Consider the following 14,630-nt stretch of genomic DNA (forward strand, 5'->3'; position numbering starts at 1 on the left):
TTCTTATTGGATGGGTTTGAGCAAAAAAGGGCGTGGATGGGGGGGGGATATTTGCCCTCCGGTCTCTTTTGACTCTTAAAAAGTGAACTAAAGTTATCAATTTCCAATCAAATGAGCCCTCTCTGAGGTTATTACGAGCATCCCTTCTATAAGAACCTGACATGCCCCCAGGGCATAACTTACAACGCCTGCCCTCGGGCCCTGGGGGGTTGTGTCGACACTGGAGTTTTGTTATATGGTCTTTGAACTATTTTTAACAAAATGGCTATCTCAAAATTATTATTTGATGTATTTGGGAAAAAAGGGCGTAGGGGGGAGCTAGTTGCCCTCCGATCACTTTTGACTCTTAAAAGGGGCACTAGAACTCTCGGTTTCCAATCGAATGAGCCTCCTTCGAAGTTTATACGACGACACTTCCATGTGAAGTGCCTCTGGGGAAAAAAATAAAATAAATAATAGAACATGGGAGCCGCATGGCCTTTACTATAGGCAACGCTATATCACTGCCTCTGAAACATTTTTTAAGGGTCCAGTAATTATGTCTTTGTTGTTTACGACCCACCACAGCCCTCAAGGCAAGGGCTATAAGTTATACTGGCTGCCCATTATTAACATATAAGGTCTTTATGGAGATCAACTAGCCCCCCCCCCCACGTCCTCTCTTCCCCAAGTACATCTAATTGAAATTTTGAGATAGCCATTTTATTCAAAATAGTCTAAAGATCATATAACAAGGCTCCTGGGATTGAAACAAACCCCCCAGGGCCTGGGGGCAAGGGTTGTAAGTTATGCCCCGGGGGTATAAGAGGTTTTATGGAAAAATTAAAGGTAAAATAAAAAAACCAGGCATTTAACTTTACCGTCCCTACCGGCGGTGCTGATCTCCGTTTCTTGGCCCTTCAGCCAAGAAGTGAAATGGGGGGTTGGGGGACAATCATCCTGTGCTTTCGCACACCCTTCCTGTTTACCTTCCCCAGATTCTTCCAGGTACCCATTTAAAGCTGGGTCGACTCTGGCTGAACTTACAGAGTCACACCACTGACCTTCGTCCCAAACCAAATAATTGAGTACACTAGGATTCGAACCCTCGTATTCTCGGAGAAAGGGTCCGGAATCCATCGCACCAATAAGGAGGCTTTAAAGGCGGTTAATTTGATTGGAAATAGAAAATTTTAGGTCCCTTTTAAGAGTCAAAAGTGATGGAGGGCAACTACCCCCCCCCCCCCCTCACCGACACCCTCATTCCTGCCAACGCGTCTGACCGAAATTATGAGATAGCCATCTTGGTCAATATAAGCCAAAGAACATATAATAATGCCTCCAGGGTTGACACAATGCCCCAGAACCCTGGGGCAAAGTAGGAAAGTTAAGCCCTGGTAGCGTATAAGGTTTTTACTGAATGATTAAAGTCGTATAAACTTCAGATGGGGAGCATTTGGTTGGAAATTGGAAGTCATAGTGCCCTTTGTAAGAGTCTAAAGGGAGTTTAGGGTGAACAGCCCCCCTCCCCCTCCCGACGCCCATGATTTTCCCAAAAAAATATCCAATCGAAATTTTGACACATCTATTTTCTTCAGCATTATTGAAAGATCCAGTAATTATGTGTCTGGGGATGTACCCCCCCCCCTCACTACTGCTACTATTGTTACTACTACTGATAGTACAACAATATTATAGCAACTACTGTTCCTACTACTACTGATTAACTAAAAATAACAAGTTGTTTCAACTAAAGTAAGAAGCTACATTAAAACTTAAAACAAACAGAAATTATTATGTATATGAAGGGGGTTGTCTCCTCCTCAACAGCTCGCACTTTACGGTAAAGTGTTTTAGTACTTTTGAAAAAAGATTTTTGTTGTTCCAATTAAACGAACAAAGGGTTTCAGAGGTCTTTCTTAAAGACTTGGGACAAAATCCAAAATTCAGCGTAGAGATCGATGTGATGAGGAGGAGGCAATCCCTTTTATATACGTTATAATTTCTGTTGGTTTTAAGTTTCAGTGTTGCTCCTTACTTTCAGTCGGAAAACTTGTTTTTTTTCAATTTAATTTGTGATCGTTTTTTAAATAATCCCAGAAAATCTGGCCCACCTACACGAAAAAATATCCACCCCACGGATACATTCTCTAGAAAATTCAATCCCGGTGAACATTTACCCAGGCAATTACCATTAACATCTCCACGCGTAAAATTGAGACGGAAAACAGAAAGAAAGAAATATAAAAAGAATTTTGTAGCGGAATTCAGGCAAATTCCTCTAGTGTATAATTTGCCCTGGATTATTCACTCCCTGGAAACTTCCCTCCACATGGAAAATTATCCCCGTGGAAAATCCCACCAGCAGAAAATTTGCCCTCCCCACCTACAAATCTATACTTCCCAATATCAAATACTATACCTAAACAATAGTAGTAAGCATGTATTGCATGGATATGTGAGCAGTTTAACCGGTACATTGGCTTACTACGGTCATTCATCTACTACTAGGACTGGTATATGCTTTAGCATATACCAGTGACATGTTTCTGTGGCAACACCTATTTCTGGGCCAATCAGAGATGTATAAGGAATTACACAAGAATATATGTGCAGTTTCACGGGTTCATGTCTTACCATGGGTATCTATATATTTCACAACTATAGGCCTTGTCAGACACGTTTTTCTAGGTTCAATAGTCAAAATTAAACTTCCTCATATTACGTATTCAAAGATGGTCTCTTTGTAAAATACTGGTTTCAGTTGGAGGGCATATAATCATGTTTTTTCAGTATAAATAAAGATGCAATTAGTCTTTCTGGCTCAGTTGAAAAAAAACAACTTGAAATAACCCTTTATTGTTAAATTCATTCATTTTCAATGGAGAATTCTAAACAGTTCTTGGTGGTAAGTAAATATATATTATTCTTGAATTATCAAAAAAAAAGACAGACCTTTTTCGTCAAGTTACACTTAACTATCATATCATATTGATTTTCTGATTGACAACGGGCTACATGACCAATGCATAATTCAAGCACTTTGTGCCAGCTGTTCAGGTATTTTGACTAAAAAGGGTTCTTAACTAGCTTGCACAAGTATCTCATACGTTCGTAATTGAAAAAAGACATACATTTTTTTTATCTATGTTAGGCTTTTATCTATGATACTGTGGAGGGGGGGAGGGTGCTCCCCATTAATATTGTGAATAAATAACAAACAGACCTAATAATCAAAATTGTGCTATTTTTTCATGCATCGTATTTAAAATATATCTAGCTTCGGCTCCACCTAGGACAGGCATTCTTTTTAAGGGTTTAGGCAGATTGAAATTTAAGCCTATAAGTTTTAAAACCGTGACATTCAAAATTGAAAAAGACGTACCATTTTTTTCTTTTATTCTGTGTTGGGCTTTGATAATTGGAGTGAGGGAACGGGGGCTCCCTATTAATATTCTGAATAAATAAAAAACAGACCTAATAATCAAAATTGTGTTATTTTTTTATCCATCCTATTTAAAATACATCTAGCTTAGGCGCAATCCTTTTCTCTATGCATCGTATTTGAAATATAGACACTTTAAACTCCAAGTGTGAGAGGTGTTCTTTTTTTCTATGTGTTTAAGATGATTGTTATTTTAGCCAATAAGGTTATAAGTTACCTAGCAAAAAAACTGCAAATTAATTTTTATTTTAAGACATTGATGCTCAAAGTCCCGACCAAAAGCGAGCGAAGCTATATGCCGGCTCTGACATCACTAACAAGGAGCTACTAAGATCTTTGAACTTGATGAGACCAAGTGTAATCTGTTACGCGCCACATTCAGATAGAGAAGGCATTTCTAAGGAGCTACCTGCAACTTCTAACGTAAGTGCATTTATCAAATAACCAAATATTCTTCATTTAGGTGTATAACCCACTTACAATTTTGCAAATTCCTTTTTTAAACAAGTTGCGCATTGTTTAACTTTCACGCCTTGATTAATCATAGATGGCCTCTATGTGACAAAGTTATAAAATAATACAGAAATCCGATCAGCGAGCCTCTTTGGCCTAAGTAGATCCAGAACGCTCCAAGACGTAATAGGCTTTGCAGACGAATATCCGATTCTGATTATCCATTCTTGTAGATGATACGTATATTTCTCGAAAGGAATTAACTTGAGTTAAAAAAGATATTTTTCATTCGCGCGTTTAAAAAAAACTATCGTTAAAGTTCTAGTTATACAATTACGAGACAAGAAGGGGGAAGATATTCTGAAACTATTATTATAATAATTTCATAAATCATTTCTTTCTATGATTGTGGTCAATAGACTCTTTCTAGATTGCTCTATGTAGCATAACTGGATTTAAGGCACTTCCCATGAAATCTATTTCACTGGCGATCTTAATTAAGCAAACTCAACGAGCCGAACATCGTTTGCTCCGTTAATAATTTCTAATCAGCTAGTTGTATGCGTGCGTGTGTATTTACTCATGGAGTAATTGATGAAGAAAAAAGAGTGTGGGGTTGGGGTGAAAAAAACTTTATCAAATAGTGCTTTAACTTTGATACATAACTTCAGGTAATTATTTAGTAGCCGGTAAATACCTGACTAGAACTGTATTGAAATGCTTTACGAAAAATAGGTTATCGCTTCCTAGTGAGGTGTTGCCAACTCCGTGACAGATATTTTTTTATCATACTTTGTTTTATTTTATTGGCATTGGCCAAACTTCACGTTGTGTGTGTGTGCCTACCAACTAGTAAATATGTATCGGGCTTTTTTCTGCACATTTTTTTCAGTGAAATTAATATCATAAAAATGGCGAAATATAAAATTGATTAAGCTCTCTTTGGGTACTTTATATGATTGAAGTGGGCAAGTATTTAGCCAATATAATAGTAGGAGGAAAATTCAGTTTTGACGGGGTGAAACATTGGCATAGTTTTTGACTTTATAAAATAGTGGATATTTTACATGGAAAATAAACCCTGTTTTTTATAGATTAAGATAAGTGAATTATCGCCACCGTCAGCTCAAGAAGTACTTATTTGCAGTGAACCTACGGCAATCATTAAACCGCTAATGGAATTTAGAGATGATGATACTTTAGTCGTTGATAATATGAAGCAGCAAAGAGGGTTTCTAAATGATTGTTTTGGGGATATGGCTAGCCTATACTACTTAATTTGTGATATAGATATGAGTGAGGACCCAGAATGAACAAATAGGTTTATGAATGAGTATTTGGAGGGTAGCCCCACAAGTGCTTCTAAACCGAGTTCTCATAAAGAAATTCCTTCACAAGACAATACAGGCTGGCTTTATCAACTATCCCAAATACCCTGGAATGCATAATCAGTGAATTGGGTGATTTTACACCACGGGCAGCTAATGCAATTGAACAGACTGGGGATAGTGCTATTGACGATTCTATGCCACCCTCCCACCATTGAGGTTTACGATAGTAGTAGTAGTAGTAGTGAAACAATACCCCCACCAGCATTTATACCTGCAGAATTTTTCCTATTTAACTCTGCCTTGCCCCATACAAATGTCTACAGCGCAAAATTCGGTGACAACTTTAACTCTTTGATGTCAGGAGATATAATAACAGACCCCTGGCTATTACTCATTCCTATGTTAAGAAGATTCAAGCCCTTCTGGAATAACTGATGAGGGTATGGGGAGGGAGGGACAGTTTAAAAGCATCAATAGCACAAAAAAAAATATTTTTCAAATGAGAATGCGAGCGAACTCTATTCAAAATACTTGCATGCAGAAATGTTAGCAATTCGTCCAAATTTATCAAATTATGAGGTTTTTTGGATTGGGTAAGCAGCATTGTCACTAAACTGGATAATTATAACGAGGGGGTAGAGGGTCGATTGTTTTGTTTATTGATAGTTTAATCGTTAACAACTGTAGATTTAAAAATGATTTTATTTTAAGAGGTGGGGGGCAGGGGAGAGGGCTATAGTTTTAAATATCATTCAGATTTGAAGGGTTGTCAGGGAATAAAACGAATCTGTTTCGATGCGAGGCTACAGTGTTTCAAGTATACATTTTTAATTGCCGCCTTTAGACCCCTGCATAAAACGAATCTGTTTTGATGCGAGGCTACAGTGTTTCAAGTATTCATTTTTAATTGCCGCCTTTAGACCACTGCAAAAAGATGCCTCTAAGAAAAAGTTGGACGAATTAGCAGCTAATGGGGATGGGTCAAAGTTTCCTAAAAGTAGATTTTAATTATTTAAATGGTCAATTTCTCGTAACATTAAGGGGGATAGATATTTCTGAGTGGGCTAAAGAACATTTAAAGATTGGTGTTAAGGTGTTACAATATGAAATAGAATTTGAGGAGGGCCAGCGTTCTTATGAGCAGAGTGTAGTGTTTCCAGTGAGGGCTCTGTCCATTGAGTCAGTGGGTCTGGCTTCTATACATGCCACCCTCAAATCCTGATTCAATAGGACATTTCAATCCAATTACGGATATTAGTAGGGTTTTTGGGGAGGGTAAAAATGGGTGTGTATGCTATTATTGTCCAACATACCTCTCAGGATTCCGTAGTAATTTAAAGTTAAAGCATCACATTAGACACTGTGAACGTCATGGATACCAGTCTGTGGAAACAGTAAACGGAGATAGAGCGATCTTACGTTTTAAGAACTTTCAGAACACGCTCCTATAGAGCCATAGATAAGATAATATTTATTGCAAAAAGCCTGCGGGCCATAGCAACACATAATAAAATCTACAAACCAAAGCTCAGGAATAAAATACAACTTTAGATAGTGAAAATCAAAAAGGAAAAAAGAAAAAAGAACAGCAAAACGACAAAAAAGAAACACACCAAGGTTCGACTTTTAACCAACAAACACCATATAATAAAATTCAAATAATATAAATAGTATCAGGCTATCCCCTGAAACATCATTCCCTATTTTTAGTCCCTAAATGAAGAAACTTACTCAACTGTTAATAGCGAATGCGTTCCTCTCAGCCATCTGCTCTATTAACCAGCATTCGCTCCCAAACACTCGTCCGAAACATTCATTCCGCAACTCAGACAGCTCTTCACGCTCGGATACAAAATGAAATAAGTTTTCATTCACCAATCCACACATTGGGCAGAAATAAGGTCTAGCCTCCAGCCTAAACTTTCCCAAAAATTTCCTTCTCTCACCTAAATCCAAACTATCCCCTCTTACCAACAACAAATTCTTCAAATCCTTTTTATTCAAACCAAATTCAAGATAAACCTCCTCCCCCAACAGTCTTTAACTTCGGAGTAAAACCTCAAAGACATAGATCGGTCCTTATGAGCTTGCCACTTTTGGATTTCTTGGTCATTTAGGGTTCGCTGGACTTCCTTCCATACTAACACGGTTTCATCCATAGGGCCTTTTCCTTCATTCAACATCTCTGAAAGTCCACAAAGGTCCAGTATTTTCTTAACCTGATTTGACCATGACTCACGTCTACCATCCTTCAAGCTCTCCAAATAAGCTGCCTTAAGAAGCCGAACTCTAGGTAGCCTAATTATCTTCTCCCAGAATTTTACCATTCTAATAAATCTAACACTCCTTAAAAAAAGCCCCAAATCTCCTTTCAGTACCACTGAACTAAATGAATCCTTCAAGCTTAAAATTCTCTTAAGATATCTTAGCTGAACTATTTTAAGCTTAGTTCCTTTAGCAAAACCTAAAACCTCAGAGCCACAATGTAGACTAACAGCTACTTTCGTCTGAAAAACTTTTTTCTGGATCCTCATGTGAGCTAGCAGGTTTAAATTACCTCTCAAAAGCATATTTATTAGCCTATTACCCCTTAAATTACAATCTTCGACTTGCCTAGACATCCCCCTTAAAGCACTAAACTTAACACGCAAATAAACAAACTCATCTATAACCTCTAAAACCTTTCCTCCAAAATTAAAATGAACCTCTGAATCAACATGAATCTGAATCAACAATAAGATCGGTTTAGACTGCGAAGCCAAACTCACAGATGTGTACGATTCACCAAATCTCAGTCGTGTTAAGATACACGAGGCCATAGGGGTGTCTTATGCATATGCGCAGAGCGACTCTAGCAATATCATAGATCTGTTAAATGTAGTCGAGTTGATGGGGGTGATGTCTGCATATGCTCAGCATTGATCAGTCTGATTAAGACAGCGATTGGTGCAATTTCTCGCCTGCGCTATACAAACTATTCTATGCTCCTATCACCAGATGACATATTGGTCATTAAAAATCGTAAAATATGTTGGGTTTGGAAGGGGGAATTTGATGATGGTGTTGGGAATGGGGTAAAGATAAAGGTGATTAACACGATCGTTTATGGCAAGAAATTACGTCGGGGGGAGTAATTTTAGAGGGGTTGCACATCAATCGTGCAATTTAAACGTTAGACAGCAATATTTCGTACCGGTTTTTATACACAATTCCAATTACGATTTAAAGTTTATTTTACCGGCGTTGGCCCGCATTGCCAAGAGAGGAGTTGTGGATAAAGCATGGATAGATGGTTTTTTTTTCGTATAATATCATACCCAAATCATCAAAGAAGCTACTACTGCTAGTATTCATGCGGAAAAAAGTTGACAAGGGTAACACGTGCCTGAATAAATTCCGTTTTTTAGACTCTTTCAGTTTCTTCCCCAAGTCCTTAAGTCAATTGATTCAGGTACAGAAAAGCGACAATTTTGATAGCTTCCCCTCCTTAAACAGCGCTTCCCCGATGATGAAATGTATGATTTATTAACATTTAAGGGCATATATGCATATGATTACTACAGCTCTGCCTCGAGGCTAGATGAGATGTCTTTGCTGCCTATCGAACCATTTTACAATTCTATTACTGAGAGACAGTGCACCACTAGCGACTATGAATTTGCTAAGAGGGTTTGGGCAATGGGTGGGTGTAAAATGGGTGGGATTACTGTAAACTATACTTGGCCAGTGATGTACTGACTCTTCTGGACATTGTGTGCAAAAATACGCATAAAATCTATGGGGAATTTGGGTTGGGTTTAGGGTATTATTTTTCCACTCCTCATATGGTGATGGACTTGATTCTTAAAACCAGCAAAGAAGAAATGGATCTGATCGCCAACGTGGATCAGCATCTATTTTTAGAGAGATCAATGAGGGGTGGGTATGTTTTTCACGGGGACCGTATCATGAAAACTGATCTGACCGAACAGCACACCGATGAAAAGTCAGATGCATTTTTTTGGATATGAATTCTCTTTACTTGTCGTCAATGTCTCACTACTGTTTGCCTTGTGGGAATTACAAATGACTTAACGATCCATGTGCTTCGAATTTCACCAACATTGCTACCGTTGAGGAGAGTGGGGTAAAGGGATGGTTTTTTTTTAAATTGACGGTGAAATACACATGGAAATCGATGACTCGGTAAAAGACTTCGTTTTCCCGTGCAAAAATAGGCCGGTGGGTAGGGACTCTCTGAGTCCATAGAGTTTATCTTTAGCAGAAGATGGGAGTATGCACTGAGTGCCTTCAAAGCAAAAACTTATTGCCGACCTCAATACGAAACAGAATATCGTTGTACATCACGTGCTATTGAAATAGATGGTGTCCAATGGTTTCAAAGTCACAAAGATTCATAGAGCCCTCCAATTTGATCAAAAGCCTTACATGAAAACGTTTATTGACACCTTTGTAAGTAAACGTTCACAAGCGAAAACAAAAGTTGAGAAGGAAATCTATAAACTCATTTTAAACTCTAACGTCGGTAAAATGTGTGAAAGCGTACGAAACAGAACTCGTTGTGACATTGTAACCAATCCCAAAGATTGTGCTCGAATCATTGCGGATCCAAACTTCACATCATTCACTGTCATAGACTCTGATATGGTGCTCCTACATCGTAAGAAAAAAAACATTATTTTAAACAAAAATATTGCAGGCGTGAGTGTAATAAAGGAAATATCTAAGAAACTCATGTTGTCATTTTATTACAATGTATGCAAGGTACAATTGCCGATTGAGGGACAAGTTCAAGTGTATTACGGGGACACTGACTCACTCCTGTTAAAATTTAAAGCTGAAAATTTGTTGAATGATTTGGAAAATGGGGAGTAAATTAGCTCACGAATGGACTACCCCAACTGGAATGAGTCCCTCAAACCAGAGCCAGTGAAACGCCAGGCCTCTCAAATCAATTGTTAGTGTTAAAATGTGAAGCGGGAAGCGATCTGATATCCAGTGAAGTGTTTCTTGGCCGAAGGTATACTGTGTGGAAACAAAAAACAAGGATATCAAACAAGTTTCCAAGGGAGTGCCTACACACTTTGTAAAAAATAATTTCGATATGAGTGTCTATAGAAACTGTGTGGAATGTAGTTTATTCCCAAGAGCGAAAGTCATGGTGATCGCTCTTTACAATTCAAAAACTACACAGTTAGAGTTGAGAAAAACGCCATGTCGGGCATATCAGACAAAGTTTTTGTACTTAAGGATGGTATGAAGGTACTATCACACGGTCACTATTTAATCTCAGACTGAGTTGAATGTGTAGAGTATAGAAAACAGCTCGGTCTGAAAAAATTAACTTAAATTCTTTAATAGTACAAGGTGGTTGGTGGGTGTTTAATTTTTTTTAATCAATAAATTTTCAATATGTGTGCAAGGCAGAGCAGTTACTTCTTCATAATTTTCAATATACATAGTTATTTAATGTTCCCGGCCCAGCCCGCTGCGCTTCCCGGCCGCCGCAGTGGCCGCCACAGCGGCCGTTTCGTGGGGTTGGGGGGCCTCATTTCAAATTAAAATGTTGTAAATAAAAAATGTGATATTATGTTAAGTGTTTTTTTTCCTAGTGCTGCCTATTTAAAATAAATATTGTATTTTTTGTTATAAATAAATAAATAAAAAAGGGTATTTATTGTATATAAAGTGTTTTTTTGCTAGTGCTTATTTAAAATAAATTTTTATGTTCTTCTTATAAATCAATAAATAAATAAAGAAGTGTATTTTCTTGTTTAATGTGCCTTTTTCTAATTGCATTATTTGTAAAGTGTTGGTTTTATGTTAATAATAAAAGTAAATATGATTCTTTATTGCTTTTGTTCTTTTTCTCATTATTCTTGAACAGAGGGGTAATAGAAAAATTATTTAGTAATTGGATATATATCGTCTACAGTTAGCTGCAGGTTAACTGTTAAAGGTAACATCAATATGTGACCATTTAAAAAACCCTTAAAATTATTTCTATTCGTTTCGTCAATGTCCTGCAATGAGGAACTTTTAATTTAAATAATTAAAAATTGTGATCGAATGTTTACAGAAAAGTCGAAAAAAATCTACTATTGTTATAGTATTTGGTAGGAGTCATACGATAAAATAATAGTAATTGCTATATCGGGGTTAGTGCAGATACAATTCATACAGGGATTTGATGTTTTCAACATTATTGAACCAAACTCTTGGCTGATTATTGACAATTTAGCTGAATCCATTGAACAATGGTCCCAGGAAATGCTACAGCTGTTCACTGTTCGCTCTCATCTTGAACAGATTTCTGTTACTCTATTTCTACACAATCTCTTTCATCTGAGCAAATGTATGCGAACACTTGCTTTGAACTGTACCTACTATATCATCTACAGAGTTGTTCTTGATTCTGGCTCACTAATAGCTCTCAATAAACAAATATATCCCGGCGCCCCCAAAGTTCAGCTCTCAGTATACTATCAGTCAACTAATAAACCCTACGACTAAATCCTATTTGATCTTAATCAAAATATACCCGAGGATTTTCGTGTAGTCATAGATATTTTTGACAATGAAATTACAGTATATCTTCCTGTGAACAGTAAAAAAAGCTATTAGTTGCCATCATGACACTCAAGAAACTAAATGAAAATAGACATTTATTTTCCGTTCTAAGCACTTCAAAACCCTCACTTAGGAAAGCCATACTTAAACATGGTATTGACAGTGATTTCATTAATCTAATATCTGAAATTTGTTTAAATTTAACCGAGGGTACTGTTCAACTGCCAGAAGTAGTTAAGCAACAAACTCATTGACAACGAGAATATTGAAGATGATAAAAAACTGCTTTTACTTCCAGATGCACTTCGCCGACTGGATAAACATAAGCCCTATCGCGCGAGAGCCAGTGGCAATATGAGTGTCATTGATCACAAAAAATAACGATCCCCTCAGAATTCTACTGCTATCGCTGGAACACATTTAAAGAAGGATGAATTGAATTCGATAGTGCTGAGTAGTGAAAATCTAATGTTACACTCATATTGTGAAAAAATTAAACGACTCATAATATATCTCATGGAAAGTGTTCGAGATCATATCATAGTTGATAGAAATGCAAAGCGGATTATAATTCAGGGCAAGAGCTATAATCTACTTGATTTAATCGACGATATGGTTACAAATCGTAATGGACTTTAATCATTTGACAGTCATCTATACAACTTTCTAAATACATTAAACTTCCCGAAATGCCTTATTAGCAATAGGTAAATTCTAAAAAAAAAAATGAACCTACTCTTTCCTCATCGTCAACAACATTAAAACACGAAGAAGAAGAAGAAGAAGATTTTAAATCGATTTTGGAAAATACTAGCACACCTAGTGGAAACATTGATTTGACAATGAAGAGGAGGAGGAGCATACCGCTGATAGCCAGACAAAAGCAAAGACGTATCAGGTCAACATCACCACCACCGTCATCACCCACTAGCATACAAAAGGGTAGTGGACGTTATACTACGTGTTTACGTTCAAAATGGTTGAAGTTCTGAAGCGTATTTATGAAAATATTGGTAAAGGAGGAAGTTTAAGTTCCCAAACCACTCTTTCCAAAGTCACCGGTGTTCATACTAAAAGAGTACAAGACTATCTACAAAATGAACCGAGTTACACCAAGTTACATAGAAATCATAGACTTCGTTCTAATCATTATCGAAAAACTAAAGCCTTTTCCCCCTACATATAATGCAAGCAGATCTCTTAACTCTAGATGAGATTCAAGGGCGTCACAATACACAGTACAAATACATTCTACTTACAATCAGTGTTTTTAGTGGTTATGCACATGCCATTCCATTGCGCTCAAATAGAGATGTTGAAGTTTCTCAGGCTATAGAAATTATTATTGAACATGGTTCGTATAAAAAAATTTAAACGGATCGGGCTAGTGAATGTGTTAATCCGCACGTTAAAAAGTACTAACGGAATATAATATACTACTATATCATAACTACAGTCCTAAAGAGGCTGCATTGGCCGAACGACTGATAAGAACTATTCGACTTTTAATTTCAAGGTATTGTACATTAAAAAATACACCTGCTTTTATTCATGATTTAGATAAAATTGTTTTGATTTATAATCTACGAGCCCATTGATCATTGTCCAACTCAACCCCAACGGAAGGTTCATCATTCTGATCCTGATACATTAGATAATTTTCTTAAACAATATTCAAATGAAACAAGTGTAAAGAAAAAATTCAATGTTGGTGATACTACTCGAATTACAGGAACAACTAGTGTTTTTGAGAATGGTAACTACTCATGGTCCACTGAAACTTTGAAGTGGCAAAAGTCCTAGACGCCAAACCCTTATTTTATTCTCTACGAGAAATCAAAGATTAGGAGATTTTCGGCGGGTTTTATGATTATAAATTACAAAAAGCTAGAACCACTAGTGAAATCTATTAAATTAAAAATATGTTAAAGACTTGTACTCATAGGGGTAAGAAACAGTTACTTGTTCGGTGGCTAGGATACAACTCTGATTTTGATTCTTAGATCAGTTTTGAAGATATTGACAATGCCCAATGATTTTTATGTAACATTTATGCCCAACATGTCCGATCCTCTCTACAACTACTTGAATAAGAAAAGTGATTTTTGGACAAACTCTCCCCCGCCATCAAATTCGACGGTGCGTATGAAGTGGCTCTTGTAAACTGTATTCTCAAAAATACCTATGATATCCTGAGAAAAGATCGCAAATATGATATAAAAATTAGACCCTATGATTGGCCGCCACCTGCAGGTGATCAACAACAAATTCAAAAGATCAATTGGTTGGATTATCCGTATGTTGAATTACCATACGAGGAGCTCAGTTGTATGAATGATTTGTGTCGTTCAATAAAGTAGAAGAATTTCCGCTCGCAAAAAATGAGCCTTTCATTTCAACTATTCAAAGGAAGAGGGGAGGATATAAATTAGTTCATCCATTGCGAATGAAAATGTTATTCTCAATGATAATCTAAAAGACATACTTGGGTTTAAACTTAATATAATCCATGGTAAAAGTGCCGGAATCACTAATGTTATTATGCTGAGTATCCACCAGCCTCCTCCTCGGACCCGTCTATATTTCTTTATGCCTCATTTGTTGAATCGTCGAGAGCTGGCAACAGCAATTTCCCCTTCCTACGAGATCTTGAACAAAAAACCAGTCAAGATCATATTCATCGTTACAATAGCATCTTCAGTATGTGCCCGTAAACACTTCGTATCTGGAACTCTGTCAGTTAACACTAAGAACTGAATTAGGTGATCCTCTAGCAATATCAAAAAGTTTTAGCTGTGATTACATGTCATTTTCGACCCATCGTCACTGCCTACGATGAACAATAGACGAAT

The 14,630-nt window shown here is 37.0% G+C and overlaps 1 protein-coding gene across 3 annotated transcripts in view; it reads left to right on the plus strand.

The window, feature by feature from the left end:
• LOC148948539 (lachesin-like) overlaps positions 1 to 14,630 on the plus strand; it is a 232,493-nt gene that overhangs the window by 196,440 nt on the left and 21,423 nt on the right. The window contains exon 8 of one of the 3 annotated variants that reach the window (XM_089093975.1): positions 3,678 to 3,847. The exons of the other annotated variants lie outside the window; for them this stretch is intronic. Within the exon in view, the coding sequence (XP_088950101.1) occupies positions 3,678 to 3,847 (170 nt within the window). The remainder of the gene's footprint in view (positions 1 to 3,677; positions 3,848 to 14,630) is intronic. 3 annotated transcript variants of the gene reach the window in all.

Source organism: Artemia sp. Qi Xiang Cuo, chromosome 9, assembly GCF_049724085.1.
Source record: "Artemia sp. Qi Xiang Cuo chromosome 9, ASM4972408v1, whole genome shotgun sequence".
Taxonomy (NCBI): Eukaryota; Metazoa; Arthropoda; class Branchiopoda; order Anostraca; family Artemiidae; genus Artemia; species Artemia sp. Qi Xiang Cuo.